Source organism: Monodon monoceros, unplaced genomic scaffold (assembly GCF_005190385.1).
Source record: "Monodon monoceros isolate NGI ecotype Baffin Bay Population unplaced genomic scaffold, NGI_Narwhal_1 Super_Scaffold_9, whole genome shotgun sequence".
Classification (NCBI taxonomy): Eukaryota; Metazoa; Chordata; class Mammalia; order Artiodactyla; family Monodontidae; genus Monodon; species Monodon monoceros.
Genome location: NW_021703786.1, coordinates 47,524,632 through 47,550,126, shown reverse-complemented (window position 1 = coordinate 47,550,126; position 25,495 = coordinate 47,524,632). Strand labels below are relative to the sequence as shown.

The 25,495-nt window shown below is 40.7% G+C and overlaps 1 protein-coding gene across 2 annotated transcripts in view; it reads left to right on the top strand.

Moving 5' to 3' along the window:
* The first annotated feature begins 6 nt into the window (after window positions 1-6).
* NUP88 (nucleoporin 88) overlaps window positions 7-25,495 on the top strand; it is a 30,776-nt gene continuing 5,287 nt past the window's right edge. The window contains exons 1-10 of one of the 2 annotated variants that reach the window (XM_029213257.1): window positions 7-43; window positions 310-728; window positions 3,255-3,424; window positions 4,185-4,310; window positions 7,155-7,241; window positions 9,997-10,173; window positions 14,428-14,614; window positions 15,110-15,257; window positions 17,838-17,936; window positions 23,759-23,849. In XM_029213257.1, coding sequence (XP_029069090.1) covers window positions 432-728; window positions 3,255-3,424; window positions 4,185-4,310; window positions 7,155-7,241; window positions 9,997-10,173; window positions 14,428-14,614; window positions 15,110-15,257; window positions 17,838-17,936; window positions 23,759-23,849 — 1,382 coding nt within the window. In that variant the 5' untranslated portion in view covers window positions 7-43; window positions 310-431. The remainder of the gene's footprint in view (window positions 44-309; window positions 729-3,254; window positions 3,425-4,184; window positions 4,311-7,154; window positions 7,242-9,996; window positions 10,174-14,427; window positions 14,615-15,109; window positions 15,258-17,837; window positions 17,937-23,758; window positions 23,850-25,495) is intronic. The other variant, XM_029213259.1, reaches the window with a different exon arrangement.

Genomic DNA, 25,495 nt, shown 5'->3' with positions numbered 1-25,495 from the left:
AGAAGTGACATTTGTGAGGTCTGCCCAACCTGGATTGAGGGAGGTAAGTCTTGAGGGAAGGTTTTAGATGTTTAGGTTTATCCAGGTGGAGGTGTCCAATAAGCAATTTGATACACAGCTCTCAGGCGCTTTACCCCCAGCTACTAGACTTCCCGCAACCCCAAAGCTTTCTCTAAGCAGGCACTGGCATGTTGAACTTCTCGTCCCGCCCCCTTTGGCTTCAGAATAGGCTTGACTGGTGATTGGCTTTGCTTTGGCAATGACGCTACCTGATGGGCTGGCCTCACCTTCGCCCCGCCCCTCCCCTAGCCCTGCTCGGGCTTCCGGGCTCCCTGCTCGATGACTGGCCGAAGCAGTGGACGGCTGGAAGCGAATTGGCTGCCCTCAGCGGCGGGCTGAGCAACTGGGCTGACGAGAGCTGTTGGGCCAAGATGGCGGCCGCCGAAGGAGTCGCGGGAGACGGTGAGCTGTGGCAGGCCTGGCTCCCTGACCATGCCGTGTTCTTGCGGCTCCGGGAAGGACGGAAAAACCAGAGCGCAGCCGAGAAGCCGGCTTCTTCATCATTGCCTTCGCCGCCGCCCCTGCCGCCGCACTTGCTGACGAGAAACCTGGTCTTGGGCCTCGGCGGAGAGCTCTTCTTATGGGATGGAGAAGGCAGCTCCTTCTTAGTCGTGCGCCTTCGGGACCCCAGCGGCGCCGGTGAGGAGTCCTCCCTCTCCCAGTACCAGGTACGGCCAGGCTGATCTGGAAAATGACCCTCAGCTGGGATCTGAAGTAGCGTTTACGTCCCCTTCCCATCCTGGCTGGCTTTCGTCTGCTGGGAGGGGTGCTGTGCGAGGGTGAGCAGACGTCCTTTTGGGGGGCGTCCAGCTGCGACTGGAAAAGTCATTTTCATTCGCTGTAGCGTGGCCGCAGAACCTTTTGAACCCTCTCTACGCATATTTCACTCCTTCCACATATGTTCGTTGACTCTGACACTGCGCCGGATACTGTTTTAGGAACGCCTGCGCTCCAGATGCTTAAATTCGCGGGGTCTGGGAGGAAGGGAGAGACCATGGAGTAACAGTAAAACATCTGTGGCGCAGGTGCTCTGAAGAAAAACAAAGCAGGGGTAAGAGGCTTAAGAGTGTGGGTGCACTCGCTCTTTTTAGGAGGTTGGTCCCGAGAATCCGATGTCATGACGTCACGCTCATAAAATAATAGGGACAGTCGTAACTTTCTCTTGGGGTTGTTGAGAGCATTACGTCGGGTCGTTGATTTGAAAGCAACGAGCTTCGTGCCTGACATGGAGGAGGAATCCCCTGTTAGCTCTTTCAAAAAATTGGGCCATCTCCAGAGTTGAAAGGGATTTTTGCTGGCTTCTTGAGAAGCCAACAGCATGTGAAAGTAGGTGTGATCAGAAAGTACTACAGACTTCTTGTGGTTAAACATTGCTTTATGGAAGCGTTTATTTGTAATAAGCCGATTCGCGTCTTTTAAAGATTACAAAGTAAGAAAACTTGGCCCCCATTCTAACATATAGCATACATATGTCGTGTGCCGTTGTTTGATTCTTGCTGATGAAAAATGATTTGAATAAGGTGCTGGCATTGTTTTTGCAGTTTTGAAAACAGGTCACAAGCCCACAAACTACTGACTGTAAAATTTCAGCTTATAAGAGTAAGTGTTAGATGCTCGGCACACAGTATTAACAATAGCACCCTATATTGCTATGCAGAATTTAGCACAGTCATGATTAAATTATTTATACTTGTTAATTTATTGTCTGACTTCTCTTCTGGAGTGCAAGCACCAAGGCAGGGTCCGTGTCCACCTTACTTAGTTTTGTATCCCCAGTACTTCAGTGTGCTTGGAACATATAGACCCTCAGTACATATTGATAACTGTCTGAATGACCTTCAATCCTCCAAATGTCAAAAACTCAGAGATAGACAAGGAAGCAGTTTAGCATGAATTGCAACTTTCAGTGAAATGAAAACATGAATAGTAACCTTAAAAACCAAACCAAATCAAACAAAAAAACAAACCAAACAAAAAAAGCCCACGTAAATTATGTGATTATCACAGGTGATCTAGGTAATTAGATTAGATTGTATGCATAACAGGAGAAAGGTGGTCTGATTTGAGGTAGATCATTAGAATCAAATAGGAAGAAGATTGAGAAGATGGGAAAAGAAGGGAAGAACCACTGACTGGAGAAAAAACAGTTTGATTAGAATCAGCAAAGGGCAGCTAAGAACGAACACAAAGAAACTTCAGACTTACAGACATCAGGAACAATTGAAATCACATTATACTCAACAGTCTTGTCTAAAAAGATTTTGATTTAGGGTGATTCTCTATACATAAGGATAAGCAATAGAAGAAATAGAAGTACATTTTTTTTTTTGAGGGCATATGAGACAAACAGCTTAACAGAATCCCCTGAAAATATCACTGTTCAATGTCAAATCTGCTTCGGTAAAGCAGCATTTTAGTTGCAGAAGCTCTTGAAGCCATTCTCTATCTTATTGTACTATTTATAACAGTAATTATTTACTAGTACTTATGAGTTCTTCATTTATCTGGTCATTAAAACATATATTGAGAGTTAGTTAGCAATATGCCATATACTATGCCAAAGATACAGAGAGGAAAGACACAGAGCTCAAGTAATTCATAGTTGTGTGGGATGAGCAGGTAAAAGGATAATTAGAATGCAGGGTGATAAGTACTATTATAGAATTATCTAGGGTGTGCTATAGGAGTACAGAAAAGATGCATTAGTTCCTGGCCAGAAGGTCAGGGATATTTTCTTGGGGGGAAAGTGCATAGGAACTGAGTCTCCAAGAATGTTTTAGCCAGCTAAAAAAGAAAAATGAGGGCATTGCAGGAAGAATAGTTGTACAGAGACACAGAGACATAACAAATTATGATGATTTCCCAGAAATACAAGTTAATCTGATTGGAGTATAAAGTACAAGTGGGGAATGGTGGAGATTTGACGCTGAAGTGGTAGTCTGGAGTTTGATTGTAAAAAGGGAATTATATGTAGTATTTGTCAAAGTAGGGAAACCTGGTGCATTTTATATAATATTCCAGTCTAAATAGTTAAAAAATATTTCATCAGGTAATGGCTGAGGTGTTAGTACTTACCCAGAATGTTTCATTAAACTACAGTTATAGAAAACTAAAGTGGTACTGTGCTTTCAAGTAACTGCCATATATATTTGCATTAAAATTAACTATTTTAACTAGTTTGCTTTAATTTTCAGAGATTGCTTTGCATAAATCCACCCCTGTTTGAAATCTATCAAGTCTTGTTAAGTCCAGCACAACATCATGTAGCACTTATAGGAATAAAAGGACTTATGATATTAGAATTACCTAAAAGATGGGGGAAGAATTCTGAATTTGAAGGTGGAAAATCAACAGTGAATTGTAGGTAAGTTGTATTTCCATTTAGTGTTTATCTGTATAATTTTGTAATACATGCAAAAAATTGCTTAAGACCAGTGGTTCTTAAGGTATGTTTACCCTGCTACTATTGAAACATCATACTCCAGATGGTCTGCACACTGGCTTCTTGTGATATAGTGTTTACAGTATATGTGGGGTTGTACTTTTATTCTGCCTAAATTATCACATTGCTGTCTCATTGGAAGTCAGGCTGTTTTTTCAAGTAGGTTGAAATAAGATGTTTTAAAAGCAGTTATTAACTGTGAGCCAGACAGTTTTCTCATAAGTGTAACTAAGTTTTATTTTTGTATTTTTTTTCTTTTCCAATTAATCCTGAAAAATGAGAGTCTGAAAGATCTGAAAAGAATATAAGGTAGAAACCCATCTTTAGCTCCACAACTCATAGGTTGGGCCTCCTTAAAAATGTTTCCTTTTTATCTCTGTTTCCTCATTTCCACAATAGGAGTGATAATAGCTGCCCTTGTAGTTTCCTTACAAAGTTACTAAAAGGATCAAGTAAGATACTGTATCTAAAATCACTTGTAAAGTGCAGTATAATATACTCTACAATTTAGAAAATATTTTAATTTTGATTCTTTGATGTTGGTTGGTAGATGCTTTAAATGCTGTCTCAGCAAGATTTATAAGAAAGGAATTTAAAGGAAAGAAGAGCAAAGAGTGTTAAGATAGGTTTTCCTTTAGAAGCTTTTTCATCCAGTTTTGGGAAATTGCTGTCTTTATTTTAGCACCACTCCCGTTGCTGAGAGATTTTTCACCAGTTCTACCTCTCTGACTCTAAAGCATGCTGCCTGGTATCCGAGTGAGATGCTGGACCCCCACATAGTGCTGTTAACATCAGACAATGTAATAAGGTACATTTTTTTCTTACAGCTTTGTGAGTGGGAAGATTCTCTTTCTGGTTGCCAGTTAATAGCTCAGAGTACCACTAAATGGGTCAGTAGATGTTGGAAAGCTTTATCTGATGGCTGTTGTTACCCATTCTCAATCGTGTAAGAATCGTCCAGCTGCCCTAACTTACGTGCCTTAATTACTGTTATTCCCTCTCAACTGGTCCTACCTCCAGTCTCTACTTTCCCAATCTGACCTATTAAGATAATCTCCCTAAAGCTGTTTTCACTGTGTCACTCTTTTGGAGGTAATGTAGCATAGGGGAAAGATAATTTAATTGGGAATTGAGAGATTTGAGTTCTTGTCCCAGTGTCACTTGTCTTTGGGATGTTAAAAACTTGGGCACCTCAGTTTCCAGTTTGTCAAATGAGCAGGTTTCATCTGATCATTTACTAAAGCCCCTTCCAGGTTTTGCATTGTATGATTAAATGCCCTAATCCTACAGAGATCTCTATTATCAGTTAACGTTCTGGATCTGCCTTATGTAAAAAGTTTGTTGGGGAGACTGACTGATGTACAGATACCTGCAGTTTTATTTTTTCTAATGACTGCTTTGACTGTGCTCTACCAAATCTTCTTTTACTGCTGAATGGTTGATCCTTTAAGGGCTTCTTACACAGATCTCATAGATTTCTGGTTACTTTTAGTTATTAAAACTTAGTCTGTTCAGTTTAAAACTCTGATCTCACATCCACTTCAAAACTATATCCTGGTCCTATCACAGGTCAGACCTTGAGGGATCTGAAATGAGTGGAGAGGGCATGATCTGCTCTTTGACTCTTCTTTCTACCCAAGCACCTTGAGGTAGGGGGTGAAGTGTAAGGAGGAGAGCTGTTCCTCCTTCCTCTGGGTCTGACTCCTCAATGGTGGGGTAAAGAGAGTGTGCTAGCTGAGGCATACATCTTACCTAACTGGTTGTCCATCAGTGAAGGGCAGGGGGCATATCCCTCCTGGTTTAATCTAGTTCCCTCAGCTGCTAGTGGCCTCCATTGATGTGATAGTCTCTGCACAGATTGGTGTGTGGTTTTTTCAGGGGCAGTGTTTGGCCTTCAGCTCCCTCCATCACTCAGGAGCTCTGCTTCCCATTGGCTCTACCAACTGTCCATGCCCTGAACCCTCTGTCAAGATGGAATATCCCTAAACTTGGTATCTCCTGCCTTCTCGACCTAACCGTTGTGGTTTTTCATATGGAGCCATGGTAACTGCCAAGGTCTTTTTCCCTGCCCTCCAAGGGCTACAGAACTGGGCATACTACACTATAGTCCTTTCTTATGTTGTCCCAGCCTACCTCCTTCAGAAATTTCCATATTTGGAGTAGATACCATAGAGTGTTCTCATGCCCCCAACCCTAGGATATGACATGTCAGAATCACCCAAGTATTCCCTTGCCTTGGTGGCCTGTAGTTTTTGACAACACATCTGGCATTCAGCTAGAAAATGAGATACCCGTTTCCCCTTATTACAGGTACCCCTAAATCTGGCTGGTTCTTTTAGGGCCTTTCCTACCCACCCATTTGGCTCTGCAGTTGGGGGTAAAGAAAGGAGGACCCTCACATTCCAGACATCGTACCATACTCTTAAGGACTCTTGACACCTTCTGTCTTTTGTAAGCTGGAAAAGGAGATTGTGAGGAGATAGTGTAGGTCTAGGTCTTCCTCACATTAAGCCCTAAAGGAGGTATCTGGCCTCAGTTATTAAAGATTCCTTTTAAAATATTGGGTATTTAACACTTCTCTTTTCCTAGCTTTGACCCTATTGACAGTTTCAGGGCAACAAGAAATTTCCACTCAGTGCCCTGTTGCATTTACTTTTCCTTTCACTGTTCTGCATTACAGTTTATAGGACTTATTTGTATTTTGAAGTCAGTAATGCTTGTAGGCAGCTAGGAAGACCACAATGAATGGTGTGTTCAATTGGATCAAATTTTCATTAAAAACATTTATTAAATGACATTCTATTGATAATGGAACAAACTGAGTTTAAAAATTCTTTGTGGGATCAGACAAAATAAGTGATTAACTTGATAAAGACTTTAAGAGGGATTTGGATTTCTAATAATGATATTACTGGCCTTTAAAATTTTTTTTCTCCTTTTAACAATAGCCATATATGCTGTGAAAATTTTTTATTATTATTATTATTATTTTAGCCACACTGTGTGGCTTGCAGGCTCTTAGTTCCCTGGCCAGGGATCGAACCCGGGTCCCTGGCAGTGAGAATGCAGAGTGCTAGCCACTGGACCACCAGGGAATTCCCCCCAAATTTATTTTAAATTAAAATGATTTTGGTAAAAAAAATTCTTTTAGTTTTATACTAACCTCTTGAGAAAGCAGGGAAGACATTGTGTCTTTATATAACACAAATATGTACAAATTGCAGGCTAAAAGTCACCCACAGTCATACCAGCTGGCCAGTGAGAAATGGTTTCTTCCCTGATGAGATTGGGTTCCTCATAGGCAGAGACAGATGGGTATAACTGGAGGGAAGCTGGCAAACTTAGAGGCAGTAGTGAGATGACTAGACAAGGTGAATGTGGCTAAGGACTGAGGTGTGGTGGTTGGGGAAGGCTGATGAGGCATTTTGCTTAGAGTAGAGAACATTTCTTCATGCCCCAGGGAAGCCTTCCTCTTATGTTGTTATGGAACAAATGAAGTAGGCTACTTTGTCAGTAACAGCAAGATCTTTGGCAGATGGTTGTGATAACTGGTAGGAAAATTCTCAGAAACTGACTAGATGGAAAGGAAAGAGGAACTTAGGGAAATGAAAAAGAATTTTAAGTACTGGCTTTCTTCTCTTTTGATTGCTAGGATTTACTCTCTACGTGAGCCCCAGACACCCACTAAGGTCATTGTACTTTCAGAAGCAGAAGAGGAAAGTCTAAAACTCAATAAAGGGTAAGTTTTTATTTGTGTCATGAAATTTTTAAAAATTAGTTTATCGGGATTATAAATGCAATTTTAGCAGATTGCAAGATTTTCCAAAGGTGCCTTTAGCATGGTTTTGGTAATGTGAGAAATAAGCAAAAATAGGCGATATGAATAGATAACGAGAAGTTACAAATCTGAATGTCACTATAACTACTAACTTGGTCTTTTTTCAAGAAAGTTCAAAAATGTGAATAGCTGAAATTTATTCCCTGTTGTATCTTGAATAAGAGAATGAATTATAATATTGCAAAGTTACAGAAAAGGTGGAAGGTGAGAGTGTTGGGCTGGAGGCCTGCCAGCTGTTCACTCAGTGTGGATGGGCAGATTGCTGGACCCCCAGCACCTAGTACCCCAGAAGCTGGGGCAGAACGTAGAGAGCCCTTCTGATTCTCCTGTGACCCTGGCTTCTTTTATGTTTTCTTACCCACTACAGGGGCAAGCTCCTGGCTACTTTGACCACTAACAGAATCACCCTTTGAACTTACAAACCCCATTCCTCTGGCCTCTTGATCAGTCTTTCCGGTGATTACCACACATGATCACCCACAGTGTGTGCATGTAGGGAGAAGCCTTTAGTAGCAATATTTCTGGAAGTTCCATTTAGTTCTTTTCATGTCTCCATGATGGTCATATCTAATAATCTTCTTTATTTTTGTTTTTCTAACCGTTATTCCCTTGAATATTTTATATACAGCTATTCTGTATGTGACAGTTTCAATACCTGAAGCCCTGGGGAGATGGGGATCTAAATCGGTGTGTGTTCTTCCTCCTGCCCCATGATCATGGTCGCTTCTTCCTGTGATTGCTGATCTCTCGTTGTGAACTTAGGTTTACTTGATCTTAATGTTTTGAAATGTTGAGAGCCTGAGTTGGGGGTGTGTTCCTCCAGAGAGGAATTTCATCTGCTTCTGCTAGGAGTCAGAGGTTGCCACCAGCCTGGGGACCACTTTAATTCTCTTTAATAGTCCCACAACTGAAAGTTTCAGTCAAATGATTTTAATGTCTTATAGCACCAGCTCTTTAACCTCGCATCCAGCCATCTCCACAGTGGGGAAATACCTGCCTCTGCGAGTTGATGGGTCCTGTTCTGGTGTCGGCAGTGAGTTTCCATTGCTTTCCAACCTCCTTTGCCAGGCACCCTGTCCAGATGAGAGGCCGTAGAGCAAACGCAGTAGTTAAGAGCTCTGGCTCTGGCGTCAACACCTGGTGGGTTCCAGTCACAGCTCTGCCGCTTGTCAGCTGTGGCATCTGGGCAAGTTATTCAGTTGCACTAAGCGTCATTTCCATGACTGTATATTCCATGAATATGAAAAGTAGTGACCACTTAATTGGATTATTGTACAGAATAAATGAGATCATGCATAAAAAGTGCTTAGAATGGCACAGAGTAAGTCCTCATTAATTGATACCTACTACCATTATTAGAAATATTACTATATTTATTAAGTTCCAGTTAAGTTTGGATGGCTTGGTATTTAAGTCTCTTTGAAATAACTGCTTTGTCTTTTTGTTTCCATTCATTGTCTTAATTTTTTAGTTTAACTCAGGCAGTTCTTTTATTCTGGATTTTGGGATTCCTCATTTTTTGCCTCCTGAAACCATATACCTTTCCATGTGATAAAGAAACTAAGATATGGTACCTATAACAGCTTGGAATGATGCTGACTTTCTCAGCTATACGAAACTGTGGTTTTATTTTAACCATATTCATTAACCTTGTGTTAAACTGGAATCTTTTTGAATAACAAACTATACTAAATTTTAAAATACAAAACCAGCATGTTTTATCATCTTTCCTGATTATAAAGGTAATATAAATTTGTTGCGGAAAATTGGGAAAACTAATAAAAGTATTAAGAAGAAAATGAAATATTTTAAAATTTCCTGTAGTCTGTCCTCAGCATAGCAATCAGAGTGCTAGTTTTCGGTATAAATGAGCTCACTCTGCTTCCCTGCTCTCCGCACTCCATTGATTTCTGCCCGCTGACTGCAGCCCTCCAGCTCAGTCCTCCCGCTGCCCAGGCTCTGAGCTCCAGCCACTCAGCCTCCTTGCCATTCCTCAGACACTCCTGCCACCGCCCTCCTTGGTCTTTTCCTGTGTCCTTCCTTCTGCCTGAACTGCTCCTTCTCTGCATGACCACAGACTCGCTCCCTTACTTCTTTCAAATCTTTGCTCAAATAGCACCTCATCAGAGTCTTTCCCAGATCACCTAAAGCAGCACCTCCATCAGTACTTTCTTCCCCTGCTTTATTTTTCTTCATAACGTCATATTCTGGCTCTGGGTTATGTGGTTGGCTTCTCTGTGGACGTCTCTCTCGTTAGAGGGGGGCCTTTGTTCAAGTCACTGATGTTTCCCAGAACCACAGGCACTGAGTGCTTAGTAATATTTAGTAGATACTCGTGGACTGAATGCCTCCTACTGCTTAGAGATAACTGTTGATATCTTTATGTGTTTTCTTCCTGTTTCTTTTCTGTGTTTATGCATGTCTGTATGTGTGTATTTTTACGGTTTGTGTGATTGTATATTTCAACTTTATATAATTTTATGGCCTACTTTCATTGAATTTTATGAGAATTTTCCAATGTTGTTTAACATTCTTCATAATCACAATTTTTTGTCTTATCACTCCATTGAATACAAATTCAATCCCCACCTGCTGTTATTGGCCATTTTATTTCTGTTTTCGTTTCCAACCAGTTGGTTTTAAAATCTCTTTTCAGAAGGGCCTACACCGCATCTCTAGGAGAGACAGCAGTTGCATTTGACTTTGGGCCGTTGTCAGCAGTCCCGAAGAACATATTTGGACAAAAAGGCAAAGATGAAGTATTGGCTTACCCCCTGTACATCTTGTATGAGAATGGGGAGACTTTCCTTACATATGTTAGTCTGTTGCACAGGTAAGCTGAGGAGGTAACCCACCTGAAATGAAAGCCCAGCTTGTGCTCCAGTATAGATTGTCATGGTTGCACTTGGGGTCCATGTTTTTGAGTTTGTGGAAGTATTGCAGCCTTTCAAGGCTGGCTTGCATATTTTGAAGAGAAAGTTGATACAGATCATTTGACTTTTCATTTCCTCATCTTATTTGGGTAAGTTCTGTAGAATTCGTGGATAATCACTTAAGATAAGACTGGATTTGTGTTCACAAAGGATAGTCAATCAAAAAAGTATTTACAGATGGTCCCCAACTTAGTCAGACTTACGATTTTACGATGGTGCAAAAACAGTATGCATTCAGTAGAAACTGTACTTTAAATTTTTAATTTTGATCTTTTCCTGCGCTAGTGATATTCAGTTGATACTGTCTTGTGATGCTGGGCAGTTAGCACAGCTTCCAGTCAGCCACACGATCACAAGGGTAAACAACTGATATACTTACAGCCATTCTGTTTCTCACTTTCAGTACAGTATTCAATAACTTACATGAGATATTCAACACTTTATTATAAAATAGGCTTTGTGTTAGATGATTTTGCCCAACTGTAGGCTAATGTAAGTGTTCTGAGCACATTTAAGGTAGGCTAGGCTAAGCTATGATGTTTGGTAGGTAAGTTGTATTAAATGTATTTTCAACTTAAAATATTGTCAACTTAACAATGGGTTTATTGGGACGTAACCCCGCTGTAAGTCAAGGAAGATCTATATCATGTATCTTATGTGAACAAGGCACCATGGGGATGGTTAGACATGGTTATCTGGTATCTTATGTCCCAGTTGTGGGGAAAAGACATACATAACCATGGAAAGATAATGACTCGTACTGCATTAGTGGCGCATAATAAGAACCCAGAGGAAGGAGAGATGATTCTGACTGAAGAAGTTAAGGAAATTTTCATAGAGAAGGACTGATGTCATATGAGACTTAAGGCTTTAAAGCAGGATTAAATGAAGCATCAAGGAAGGGTAAGACCATTTTAGTCACAAGAGTAGCATGAAGTCAAGTATGAAAACAGGCAAGTGCAAATGTCGTTTAAGGTCCAGTGATTAGACACTTGGGGCTAGAGCAGAAGATTCAGGTAGGGAGCGTCTAATGATAAAGCTGGAAGCTCCTGTCCAGGGAAAATGTGGTGGAGTTAAATACCTAGTTAAGGGATGTGGAGTCTTTTCTGTAGGAATAGGTTAGTAGGAAGCCAGTGATGGTTTCTAAACAGGAGAAGGATAAAACAATTGGTTAGGAAAGGGACTGGAGCAGAGAGACGTTTAAAGTAACTTCCAAATTTTAGTTTAAGGTCTGTAATAGTTTGAACTAGGGTGGTAATGCAAGGGAGAAATGAACATAGTACATACTACAAAGGAAGGATCAAGACTTTGTTGCTGTTTGGATAAGGGAGTGAGCCATTAACAGAAATAATGAGGTCAGGAAGGGCAACTAATTTGGAAATATTCCATGGACATTTGGAAATACAGGACTAGAGAGAAAATACAGGTAAAATAAAGAAATAAGAATCATCTGTTATGGTGAGAGTTAGAGTCAATAGAGGATAAGAATTTTGGGAAAGTTTGTAACTAGAGAGGCATACGGCCCGAATCTGAACACTGTAATTTATTTATTTATAAATCAACAGATATTTATTCAGGACTCACTCTGTGGCAAAATATGGGAATACAGGGTTGAAGGCAGAGTCCCTGCTATGTGGTTCCTTGTCTACCAGAAAGGCCTACGACAAACCAAAACTGTAGTACAACGTGATGTGCTGAAGGCATCACAGGCTGCTCTGGGAGTGGGACAGAGTAAGTGCTCAGGCTGCCTGTCTTGGAGGACTCAGAAGATGGTAACACAGAAGCTTGGACCTGAAGGATTCACTAGGTAGAAATGGGAGTGGAAGTGAACCCAGGAGAGAGAAGAGAGGATGGAAAATGAAAAAAGATAAATAAGAAAGATGAAAGAGCTTTATAGATGGCAGAATGATGAGGATTCGCTGTCAGTCCTGTTCTCCTGGACAGAAATGTTCTCTGCCTTTCGCACATGGTCTCTCTCGGGAGGCTTTTGTGGTAACATTATTACCCTCCCTTACCCTTCCTCCCCAAACTACTTGGCCCTTATTTGCCCACATTATCTACCTAGTAACCTTAGCCCACAACCGGAAAGTCATCTTCTACATCCTCATAAATCCAGTCTGGTCCCAAAATTCTACTGATTTTACCGTGAAAATGTCTTGAGTGTATATACCCATCTCTATTCCCCTGCCCTTGCTTCAGACCCTGTCATCTTCTGCCTGGATCATGCTCCTCTAACTAGTTGCCTTGAACCCCGTTTTGGTCCCTCTTTGTCGTCCTCCTCACTACCACCTGATTAATCTTAGTAAAGTGAGACTCTGTCACTCTTGATTTAAACCTCTGGTGACACACTGTCACCCAGTGGAGAGACTCTGAGCACGTTAACATGGCATACGAGACTGTCTGCTTCATAAGCCAGCCCAGCTACCGTTCTGTTGCCTTAGACTTTGCACTTCGCCTCCCGTCATACCAAGCTAAGTTTCCTTCCTGTTAATCCCTCACCTTTCATTCCTCCAGGACTGGATATATGCTGCTCCCTAGCTTGGAATGCTCACCATCCCTTCCCAGAATATGCTGTTCCCATTGATCTTTTTTTTTTTTCCTTTTTTTGTACGTGGGCCTCTCACTGCTGTGGCCTCTCCCGTTGCGGAGCACAGGCTCCGGACGCGCAGGCCCAGCGGCCATGGCTCACAGGCCCAGCCTCTCCACGGCACGTGGGATCCTCCCGGATCGGGGCACGAACCCGCGTCCCCTGCATTGGCAGGCGGACTCCCAGCCACTGCGCCACCAGGGAAGCCCGATCTTACTTATTTTTTATACCTTTCTTACATATCTCACTTGCTTTGTACCTTTCAGTGTTGCTTTGTACCCTGTAAATCCTTGCATTGTTACAGACGTTATAGTAATTCTAGTTAAATGTCTGCTTGCCCAGCTAAACCATTACTTCCTTGGGGGTGTTATCTAGCACTCAGTAAGTGTATTTGTCTACTGCAATTAAATAGTGGGTCTGAAGATAAGCTGCACTTCAGAATAAAAGTTTTGGGAGTCATCAGAATACAGGTAATGGTTAAAACCAGGCATAGTTAATAGGCTCTTTTTTTAAAAAATAAATTTATTATTTATTTTTGGGTGTGTTGGGTCTTCATTGCTGTGCATGGGCTTTCTCTAGTTGTGGCGAGCAGGGGCTACTCTTCGTTGTGGTGCGCGGGCTTCTCATTGCAGTGGCTTCTCTTGTTGCGGAGCATGGGCTCTAGGCACGCGGGCTTCAGTAGTTGTGGCGCGTGGCCTCAGTAATTGTGGCTCACGGGCTCTAGAGCGCAGGCTCAGTAGTTGTGGCGCACGGGCTTAGTTGCTTGCTCTGTGGCATGTGGGATCTTCCTGGACCAGGGCTCCAACCCGTGCCCCCTGCATTGGCAAGTGGATTCTTAACCACTGCGCCACCAGGGAAGCCCTGATATGCTCTTATATAAGTGTGTATTTTGAAAAGAGAAGAGGGTTTACAATGGAATCCGGGAGAGCGCAAATATTTAAGAGACAGAAATTAGGAAAGGGTATTAGAAAGGTGTGTTCAGAGAGGTAGGAAGAGAAAACTAGCAGAAAGAATGTACAGATGTTAAGGGTATTACGAAGTAATCATTGTTAACCAGTTATAAATGCTGCACCAGCTCGAGATAAGGGCCTTTTTTGCATTTAGCAACTAGAATCTCAATGGTGACCTTTGCCAGAGAGTGGCTTCTACTGGAGTGGTGAAGGCATAAACCACAGTAAATTTAGGGCAGGATCTTTCAAACTCTGCACTATTGACATTTCGAGCCGAATCATTCTTTGTTGTAGGGGACTGCCCTGTGGGGCAGTGTTTAGCAGCATCTCTGGCCTCTAGACACCAGTAACCTCTCCCCCTCCTCCCAGTGGTGGCAACCAAAAATGCCGTCAGACACATGCCAGTGTCCCCTTGGGGGCAAAATTATGTCCAGTTGAGACGTACCAAAGAGGTGGAAATTGAGTGGGAAAATGAAAAAGTGGAGACATTGGGAATACACTATATTTTGAATTAGTGTATGATAGCTGGGGAAAGAAAAGTCAAAAAAAGGTTTTAAGTGATGAGCATGGTTGTCTGCTATCAACGTTTCCCAAGTATGTTTTCACTCTTTCTTTAGCCCTGGGAGTGTGGGAAAGCTGTTAGGCCCACTGCCCATGCATCCTGCAGCTGAAGATAACTATGGTTATGATGCTTGTGCTGTACTCTGCTTACCGTGTGTCCCCAACATCTTGGTGATTGCTACTGAATCAGGAATGCTGTACCACTGTGTTGTGCTAGAAGGGGAGGAAGAAGATGACCAGACAGTAAGTCGGGCTGCTGTGGGCATATTTGTATCTCCAACACCAGGGATAGTTCCTGGACCAGTATGAATGTTTCGTATATGAGGAATTTTATAGTTTCTATTTGGCACTTATGTGTATTTTGAAAACTTACTTAACACTTAAAAGTAACTGAAGCCCACTTTAAAAACTTAAATTGAAGGAAGTTAAAATGCACCCAGGTTACTTGGTCCAGCGACCTATATATTTCTTTCTGAACTCTATATTGCCACCTTTGGTGATAGGTATAAAGAACCTTTGAATCACTGAATTGGCTCTTCTCTAAACTTGTTTATTTACAACTTCCTAAAAGAAGAGAGGCCTTTTTTTCGCTTTTAAGAATAACAAGGCACTGTTGGAATCGAGGGTGGAATTAAGAGTTTGAAAGCACTATTTGATTCAGCTTTTTGCTTCTGTTTTTAGTTGTGTACATTTTCAAAGCAACATGAAACACTAAAATTACAGTGCTTTTTTTTTCAGTCAGAGAAGTCCTGGGATTCCAGGGCAGACCTCATTCCTTCTCTGTATGTGTTTGAGTGTGTGGAGTTGGAGCTTGCCCTGAAACTGGCATCTGGAGAGGACGAGCCCTTTGATTCTGACTTTTCTTGTCCAATCAAACTTCACAGAGGTAAAGTTTTCACTAAAATTAGTTCTTTTATTTCATTATATTTGTACTAAGATTATCACAGGGTATTCCTGTGTAATTTATTTTTTCTGTAGTTCCAGCCTTTAAAAAGTTGACTGGGTTCTTTTGGCCTTTCAGTTACAACATTGCACTGTAGGTCCAAGAAAGACTAAGCAAATTCCCCAAGTTTTAGGATAGTGGTCTTCAGTCTGGATCCACTCAGATTTATAATAGTGACTTTTTCCTGGTCCAATCAAAAGGAGATTTCATGATTCAAATTCTTAAATGTATGTAAACTTTAATAAACTTTTAAAATAACTTTAAAAATAAAATTATACTGGTATTAAGGTATCTCTTTAAAATATCTTTCTTCATTTTAGAACATATTGTTATACCCAGGCCCATTTGAATATTTCCTTTTTTTCTTTTTTCCTTTTGCTTTAACTTACCTGGGTTGGCACCAGATCCTTCTGGCAACTTATATCTGTTCATCTAGGGAGCTCTTGGATAAACTGCTGAGACTATCAAAGAATGTGTTCTGTGTGTTGTCCTGACTCAGCATGGCTCAGTGGAAGGAGTTTGTAACTAGGAGTCTGGAGTGTCCTAGGTTTTCGTTATAGCTCTAACATTAATAGGCTCTGTAGTATCGGACATTTATTCAACTTCTCACATAAAGATAATAGAGATAACATCAGATGATCTCTAAGGTCCCTTCTGACATAAAAATCCTATAATCCTATCTGCCCCTCAACAGTTTCTCAGAGTCTCCTCTAGGATCTAGTCTTCCTCCCTGTGAAGAATGAGGAACAAAAGCTCGCTCAGTCTGGAATAATTGGGTGTACCTTTCATAGTTTTGGTCTCTCCAGTCCAGAGAAAGGGAGTTCAATCTTGTAGCAGCCTGACTTAATCTGCCTACAGTCCTATTAGCCAGTTTGCCTGGGTTTGGTAATAATGGCTTCAACTCTGTACTGAAGTGTAGTCAAAACATTTAAGGGCATAGTAGTCCTTATATAATAAACCAGCAAAGAGGATTCATTGGGCACGTCTAATTGAACAGGGTTTGGACAGATATAGTCTAAATATTAAGTCTCAGAACTCTGCTTTATATATGAGGAAATTGAGACCTAGTGAGGTAAAGTGACATAAACTAATTGGTTTCCTTGTAAAGATACATGTTTTTGGGAAATCTTAATTGTAGGCTTTTTTATCTTGATTCTTTGAATAAGAGATAACATTTTCATATGTGAAACTAATAAATTTTTGACTGATTCATATTTATACTTAAGGCATATTACAATACCTGAAACATACCCAGATTTTTAATGACATAAGTGAATGGCTACCATATAACTTGTCAGGGGTGTCTAGCAAATTTCCTACTTCAGTTACTAATGTTGCCTTTTTCATAACAGATTTCTGTCACATCCCAATATTAAGGTTTTTCTGTTGACTTCAGCACCACAGACACATTTTGAAAAGCCACTTTAAACACTGGGAGACCTGATGAGATGATTTGAGCCTTAAATTAAGTCTCAGGTGTGGGCAAATGAAAAGAAACTGTTTAGTACTTTATTGTTCAGAGAGATGATTACCATGGAGATTGCCAGGAGTTTGTTTTTTTTAACTTTTTATAGCATAATGCTATTTTCCGAGGTGTTATGCAGAACCCCAACATATAAAACAGATGAAAATACTATAACATTCGCTTTACAACATTTACTTACTATAAAGTCAGCAGTAAGAGAGGCCGTTAGATAAAAGAAAAATTTGGTTTAGGGGCTTATGGATGACAGTTGCCATCTTAAATCAGCTTTAGTATAGACATTATTTCTGTATTTTGTTTTGGTTGTTTAATGTTTTAAAAAAGCGTGAGTCACAGAGATAAATATTTATAAATTAAGTATTCAAGAGTTCATCTTTTAGTTTCACAATAGTCTTACTGATAACTAGGACTCCATGGAAATACAGAAATTTTCATTAAAATTATGTAACAACTGCTCATAATTCTTGGTATAAATATAAATACAAAAATTCTATCTAAAACTTAAACAACTATCTGTAAGTCAACATTATCAAGACAAGTAAAACTTCACATTTTACACCTGACTTACCATCTGTGACAGGACTGTTCACTAAGCAGCTGTGCTGAAGTCTTTCTAGTACCTGTGCTGTAGGAGTGCAGTAGCTTCAGCAGTTTCACGTAAGTAGATGCGTGCAAGCATAGGTTTCCTACAGAACTACAGCCTTTCTTACTCACCATTTTATTTTGAAGAACTGTAAATAAATGCACAGAGGTGGACAGAAAGGCATAAGTGAGTTACCTGACAGCAAGTGTTAATGTTTGGTGAACTCTGTATTAATATTTAGAAAATAACATATTTGAATTGTGTTTGTTAATTATACTTTTAAAATGTATTTGGAAACTGAAGTCAGATTTTTAAATTCCCAAACCCCTGACACAGCGCCACAGTATGAAGGTCCTGTAGACCTTGCATCACTTCCATCAACAGATATGTCTGCGGCCTGCTCAGATGAACTGTTTTCTAATGGCTTCCTTTATATCATTAATGATTCCATTTGCAGATCCCAAGTGTCCCTCAAGATATCACTGTACTCATGAAGCTGGTGTACATAGTGTTGGGCTAACTTGGATTCATAAACTTCACAGATTTCTTGGATCAGGTGAGTTTTTCACTTTTCAGTATGTTTCACAGATTCTATCAAAAAGTAGTTTGGAACAGAAAAATTATAGAGAAAATAAATGATACCAAAAGATAGTTCTTTGAAAAGATTAACAAAATTGACAAACCTGTAGGTAAACTGACCAAGAAATAAAAAAGACTCAAATTAATTAGAAATGAAAGTGGGGATGTTCCTGCTGACCTTACAGAAATACAAGATTATAAAGATATACCAAGGATAAAAGATTATAAGGGAATGTCAAGAACAATTGTATGCCAATTAGATAATGCAGATGAAATGGACAGATTCCTAGAAAGACAAAAATTACCAAAACTGACTCAAAAACAAATAGAAAATTTGAATAGACGTATATATAACAAGTAAAGAGATTGAATCAGTAATCAAAAACTACCCAAAAAGAAAAGTTCAGAACAACATGGCTTCATATTTGAAGCATTAGTACCAATTCTTCATAAACTCTTACAAAAAATACAAAACACTTCCCTGATCACTCTATGAAGATAGTATTACCACAATACCAAAACCAGACAAGGACATCCAAGAAAGGAAAACCAGAGACGAATATCTCTTATGAATATAGACGTAAAAAATCCTCAACAGAATACTAGCAAACCAAACCCAGCAACATATAAAAAGGATTATACACCACTACTAAGTGGGATTTATCCGAGGGGTGCGAGATTGCTTTAACATTGAGAAATCAATTGATATGTCAATATTATACCACATCAACAGAACAAAGGGGAGTTCCCTGGCAGTCCAGTGGTTAGGACTCAGCGCTTTCACTGCCGGGGCCCGGGTTCTCAATCCCTGGGCCGGGAGCTAAGATCCTGCAAGCCGCACGGCAGGGCCATCCCCACCCCCACCCCCCCCAACAAAAAAAAATAGAATAAAGGACAAAAACTATATGATCATCTCAACGGATACAGAAAAAGCATTTAGGAAAATCCAACAGCCTTTCATGTTAAAAACACTAAAAAAAGAACTTCCTCAGACTGAAAAAGGGTATCTATGAAAAACCCACAGCTAATACTACACTTAACAGAAAAAGATCAAGTGCTTTCTGTACTAGAATATTGCAGCTGTAGTAAATTACTACAAACTTAGTGTCTTTAAACACCACAAATCTATTATCTTATAGTTCTATAGGTTTGAAGTTCTAGAATGATCGCACTAGACAAAGCAGTGTTCCTTTCTGGAGGCTCTAAGGGAAAATCCATTTCCTAGCCTTTTCCAGCTTCTGCCTTCCTTTGCTTCTAGTCCCCTTCCTCCATCTTCAAAGCCAGCTATGTGGGACAAAGTTGAATCTTTCTCACCTTGTATAACCCTGACTTTCTTTTCTGCTTTCCTCTTTCACTTTTTTTTTCTTTTTAATATTTATTTATTTTGGCTATGCCGGGTCTTAGTTACAGGCACGTGGAATCTTCCTTGTGGCATGCGGGATCTTTAGTTGCAGCATGCGGACTTCTTAGTTGCGGCATGCGAACTCTCAGTTGCGGCATGCATGCGGGATCTCGTTCCCCGACCAGGGATCAAACCCAGGCCCCCTGCATTGGGAGCATTGAGTCTTACCCACTGGACCACCAGGGAAGCCCCTTTCCTCTTTCACTTTTAAGGAAATTTGTGATAACACTGGGCCCACCCAGATAATCCAGGCTAATCTTCCTATTTCAAAGACATCTGATAGACAACTTTTTAAAAATTTATTTAATAATTAATTTATTTTTGGCTGTGTTGGGTCTTCATTGCTGGGCACGGGCTTTCTCTAGTTGTGGCAAGTGGGGGCTACTCTTTGTTGCGGTGTGCGAGCTTCTCATTGCGGTGGCTTCTCTTATTGCGGAGCACAGGCTCTAGGTGCGCAAGCCTCAGTGGTTGCAGCACGCAGGCTCAGTAGCTGTGGCTCGCAGGCTCTAGAGCGCAGGCTCATTAGTTGTGGCGCACAGGCTTAGTTGCTCTGCAGCATGTGGGATCTTCCTGGACCAGGACTCGAACCTGTGTCCCCTGCATTGGCAGGCAAATTCTTAACCACTGAGCCACCAGGGAAGCCCTGATAGACAACTTTAATTCCATCTGCAATCTTTATTCCCCTTTATCATGTAGTCTAGCATATTATCCCGGTTCTAGGGATTAAAACACAGACATCTTTGGGGAGTCCATCGTTTTGCCTACTCCATTCCACCTGGGTCCCCTAAACATTCACATCTGACAAAATACATTGTCCCTATAGCCACACAAAGTTCATAATCTCATCTAAAAGTCCTGAGCTCAAAAGTACTGCAATGTAGGGCTTCCCTCGTGGCGCAGTGGTTGAGAGTCCACCTGCCGATGCAGGGGACACGGGTTCGTGCCCCGGTCCGGGGAGGATCCCACATGCCGCGGAGTGGCTGGGCCCGTGGGCCATGGCCGCTGAGCCTGCACATCCGGAGCCTGTGCTCCGCAACGGGAGAGGCCACAGCAGTGAGGGGCCCGCGTACCGCAAAAAAAAAAGTACTGCAATGTCATCATCTAAATCATTTAAATCAATTATAGTTAGACTCTAAGTATAATCTACCCTGGGGCAAAATTACTCTCTATCTGTGGACCTATGAAACTAGAAAACAGTTGTCTGCTCCCAGAACACAATGTGGGGCAGGCATAGGTATCACTTATAGATACTCTAGTTCAAAAGGGGAGAAAATGGAATGGAAAAAGGAACCATAGGTTCCAAGAAATTTAAAAATCTAAATTCCACTGTGTTTCAAGGCCTGGGGATAATCCTCTGGGCTTGTAGCTCTGCCCTCTGAGTAATCTTTCATTTTTCAGGAAAGATTGTATTTGTTTGTAGTTGAGTAGTTTTATTAGCCTGTTTTCTGCCTATAGAATTTTGAGGGTGGAATAGCCTTCTCTCATCCTCTGACCCTTTCAGTTCAAGCCAGTGGTATTTCTGTGGGTATAAAATTCTCAGGAACTTTTTGGGTCTCCTGTGTATATCATGAGGAGTCACTATAGTAGAGTTTCATCCACTATCTTCCCTATATAATCACACCTCTATTTTTGGCTTCTGCTGAGACCTGAAGGATCTAAGTCATGCTCTTAATCTCGTCAAAGAGCCTTTTGTGTGACTGAATATTCTGAACTTTTGATCTTTCTGAGGTATTAGCAAAAGACTGAACAGTCACACCAGTGGCTTTTTCTCTAAAACATGTTTCCGGAAGGTGACTCTTAATTTTAGCATCTTTTGCCATCCACATAGGCTGAGAATTTCCTAGATCATCAAGTCCTTGTTCCATTCTGTTTAACAGTTCTTCCCTCAATTATACTTTCCTCACATTATACTGTAACCAGCAAGAAGAAATCAGACCACATGTTCAACACTTGGCTTAGAAATGTCTTCAGCTAAGTGTCTGATTTAACTGCTACACAAGTTCTGCCTTCCACACTTTCCCCTTAAGATCAGGAACAAAAGGATGTCTGCTCTAGCTACTTCTATTCAACATTATAATGGGGGTTCTAGACAGGGAAATTAGCCAAGGAAAGAAAATAAAACGTATCCAGATGAGAAAGGAAGAAGTAAAACTATATTCTCCAATGACACGATCTTTTACACAGTTAATTATAGGGGCCCATTGAAAAACTATTTAAACTAATAAATGAGTTCAGAGAGGTTGCAGGATACAAGATCAGTAAACACGTATCAGGTCTATTTCGGTGCACTAGCAGTGAACAATCTAAAAAGAAATTAAGAAAACTATTCCATTTACAATAGCATTAAAATGAATAAAATACTTAGGAATGAATTTAACAAAAGAAATGCAAAACACACTCTTAAAACTACAGAACAGGGAATTCCGTGCCATGGCAGTCCAGTGGTTAGGACTGTGTGCTTCCACTGCAGGAGGCACGGGTTCGATCCCTGGTCCGGGAACTAAAATCCTGCATGCTGCATGGGGTGGCCAATTAATTAATTAATTAAGTAATTAAAAAAAAAAAACTATAAAACGTTTAAAGAAATAAGACCCTAAATTAATGAAAAACATCCCATGTGATCTTTGAGAAAGATAAACAGGAAGATCAAAAACATCTGATCCCATGGATCAGAAAACTTAATATTGTTAGATGGCAATACTCCCCAGATTGATACATAAATTCAGTGTAATTCCTATCAGTATCCTAGCTGGCTTCTTTGCAGAAATTGACAAGTTGATCCTAAAATTCATATGGAATTGCAAATGATCTAGAATAGCGAAAACAATCTTGAAAAACAGGAACAAAGTTGGAGGACCCACACTTCCCAGCTTCAAAACTTACGAAGTTATTGTAATCAGGACAGCGTGATATTGGCATAAGGATACACATATAGGTCAATGAATAGAATTGAGAGTCCAGAAATAGACCTTTACATTTACAGTAAGTTGGTTTCAACAAGGGTGCCGGAACAGTTAAATGGGGGAAAGAATAGTCTTTGCAACAAATGGTGCTGGGACAAGTGTACATCTACCTGCAAAAGAAAGAAATTGGACTATACCTCACACCATACACAAAAAATGAACTCAAAATTGATCAAAGACTAAAATACAAGAACTAAAACTATAGAACGCTTAGAAGGAAACACTAAAGACAACCCACAGAATGGGAGTAAATATTTCCAAATCATGTATCTGATAATGGACTTGTGTCTAGAGTATATAAAGAATTCTTAGAACTCAATAATAAAAGGATAACCCAACGTTTTAAACAGACAAAGGATTTTAATAGACATTGTTCCATTGATCATATACAAATGACTAATAAGCACATGGAAACATGTTCAGTCATGGAAATGAGATACCACAAAACCACAAGATACCACTTCACACCCACTAAAATGGCTAGTATTTAAAAAGACAATTACAAGTGTTGGAAAAAATAGGGACACTCATGCACTGCTTATGGAAATGTAAAATGGTCCAGCCACTTTGGGAAAACAGTCTGGCAGTTCCTCAAATGATTAAACATAGAGTTACCATATGACCCAGCAGTTCTACTCCAGAGTATATACCCAAGAGAAATGAAAACATGTTCACACTTGGATACAATCTCTAAACGGATGTTCATAGCAGCATTATTCATAATAGCCAGACGGCTAAGTGTCCGTCAACTGATGATGAGGTAATAAAATGTGGGGTGGCCGCACAGAAAGAGGAGGTACTGGTAACTGCTCCAACATGGATGCACCTTGAAAACATCATGCTAAGTGAAAGAAGCCAGTCACAGATGACTACATGTTGTGTGATTCCATTTATATAAAGTATCCGGAATAGGCAAGTCCACAGAGACAGAAAGTAGACTAGTGGTTGTTGCATAGGTCTGGGGCAATTGGCAGAAACTAGGGAGCGATTGCCAATGGGTATCATGGGGGTTTCTTTTTGGGTAACAAAAATATTCTAAATTTTTTGTGGTGATGGTTGTACAATTCTTTTAATATACTAAAAACCCATTGAATGGTACAGTTTAGATGGTTGAGCTGTGTGGTATTGTGAATTACGTTTCAAAAAGCTGTTATAAAAGTAAAATTGGTGTGGGTGAGGAAGAGAATGGAAGGGAATGATTTCTGGGATTGTTCTCCTGAATGAAACGTTTCTGCATTTCTGACCAAGGAAAATCCACTTTCCTTCTTGAGGCAGAAATCTAGACCCCTGTGGAAAGGAGATTTCTGTGTCAGAGAGGCATAGCCTTTAAGAAGCAATGGTCTGAGACAAGAACTTAACCGCATTTAACTAATGTCATCAGCATTTTAATTTGGAGACTTTTGTTATTTAACTTACATATGTGTTCTTTTGTAGATGAAGAAGATAAGGACAGTTTACAGGAACTAGCTACAGAACAGAAATGCTTTGTAGAACACATTCTTTGTACGAAGCCATTGCCATGCAGGTAAGGACTTTCTCTCCCTTCTAAACACAGATAACAATAGCTGTTTCAGTAATTCAGGTATATATGTATATTACACTCCCATGCAGACATGATACTTCACCCCAAGAGTATCTGTGCATCAGAAGCTCTCCTCTGCCCACAGCCATTCCACGTTTTGTGTCCTCTGTCTGGGAGGTATATCCCCAGTCATAACCCCTGTCAGTCTTCACTTGCTGATTCTTTTCTGATCTTAATGTCAGTTCATAAAGGGTCCGCTTGATTTCCCAGAACCCCTTTGGGTTCTCCTATTATTCTTTTTCTTTGTAGCACATACTTAAATTGATATTTTTGTTTGTTTAATGTCTGTCACCACTACTAGAATATAAATGTTTCACGAAGGCAGAGACCATGTCTGTCTGTTTCATACTTTATACCATCGCCTTATGTCTGTACACTCAGTGTCTGACAGGGTGCCTAGTAGATACTCAGTAAATATTTGATTAATAGAATAAAGGGAAACATCTAGAGTGACTCCCAGGTTTCTACCCCGGGATAACGGTAGATGCGGTACCCTTCAGAAAAATTGGACGTAGGAGAAAGTGGATGTGGGAAGACTCAAGATGGGTTAATGGGGGCACTTAGAGTCTTCTGTTCCAAAGGACATCCAAGTGGAGGAGCCCATAGGCAGTTGGACACGTAGGTCTGGGCTAGGACGGTATGGATGTGGGAATTGTCAGCATGAAGGTTCCCCAGGAAAGGGCCTAGAGTAGAGGACACCTGAGTATAGAGTCTTGAGCAACACTTTCTTACAAGCAGTGAGTGGAGGGCGAGGAGCCCAGCCCAGGCAGGAAACAAGTAAAAGGCGGCCAGAGAGACTGAAGGAGAACCCGGGGGAAGGGTGCCAGGGAGGGGGCTGTTTCAGAGAGGAGGCAGGGGGAGCAGCATCAAATAAGTACAGCAAAGCAGTGAAGAGCGCTCAAGTGTCCAGATTTGGCAACATGGGGGTTCATTGAGAACCACGGAGAAACGCTTTTGTGGGTGGGAGCGAATAGCACAGGTGAAAAGTGAATGAGGAAAATAGATAATAAAATCTCATTTATAATATATACGTATATATAGTATATTTCAAAAACAGGTAAAACTGTATTGCTTAGGAATGAATACATACATAGATAGGAAAGCTATGGAGCAAAACGAAAACATGAGTATCATAAAAATCAAGTGGAAGGTTGTGATCAGGAGGTTCATACGGGAGGTCTCAGGCCCCTGTAGTGCTGTCATTCTTGGCCTGGATAGTGGTCACAGTGTCTGTATGCACTCTTCTGTATGTAGATTTCACGCTAGAAATGCAGAAGAAAAATTTTTTCTAACCTCCCAGACTCCCTCACCACCATTCCCCTCCCCTGCAAAAAAGGCAAATGAGAGATGTGGAAGGAGAAATAATACTGCAGGCTACTGTTGAAAGACTGCTGGCTCTAAAGGGAAAGGAAGAGGGAATAAGTTAAGGAGAGCTTGAAACTACAGTGCAGAGTGTTTTGAATGGAAGAGATGTCAGCTTGTTTATAAGCTGAGGGTAAATGGACAGTAGGGAGATTTTGTGATTGCAGAGCTGACGGAGCAAATCTCAGAAGACACGAGAGGAGATGGCGTCGACAGTCTGGGGCAGA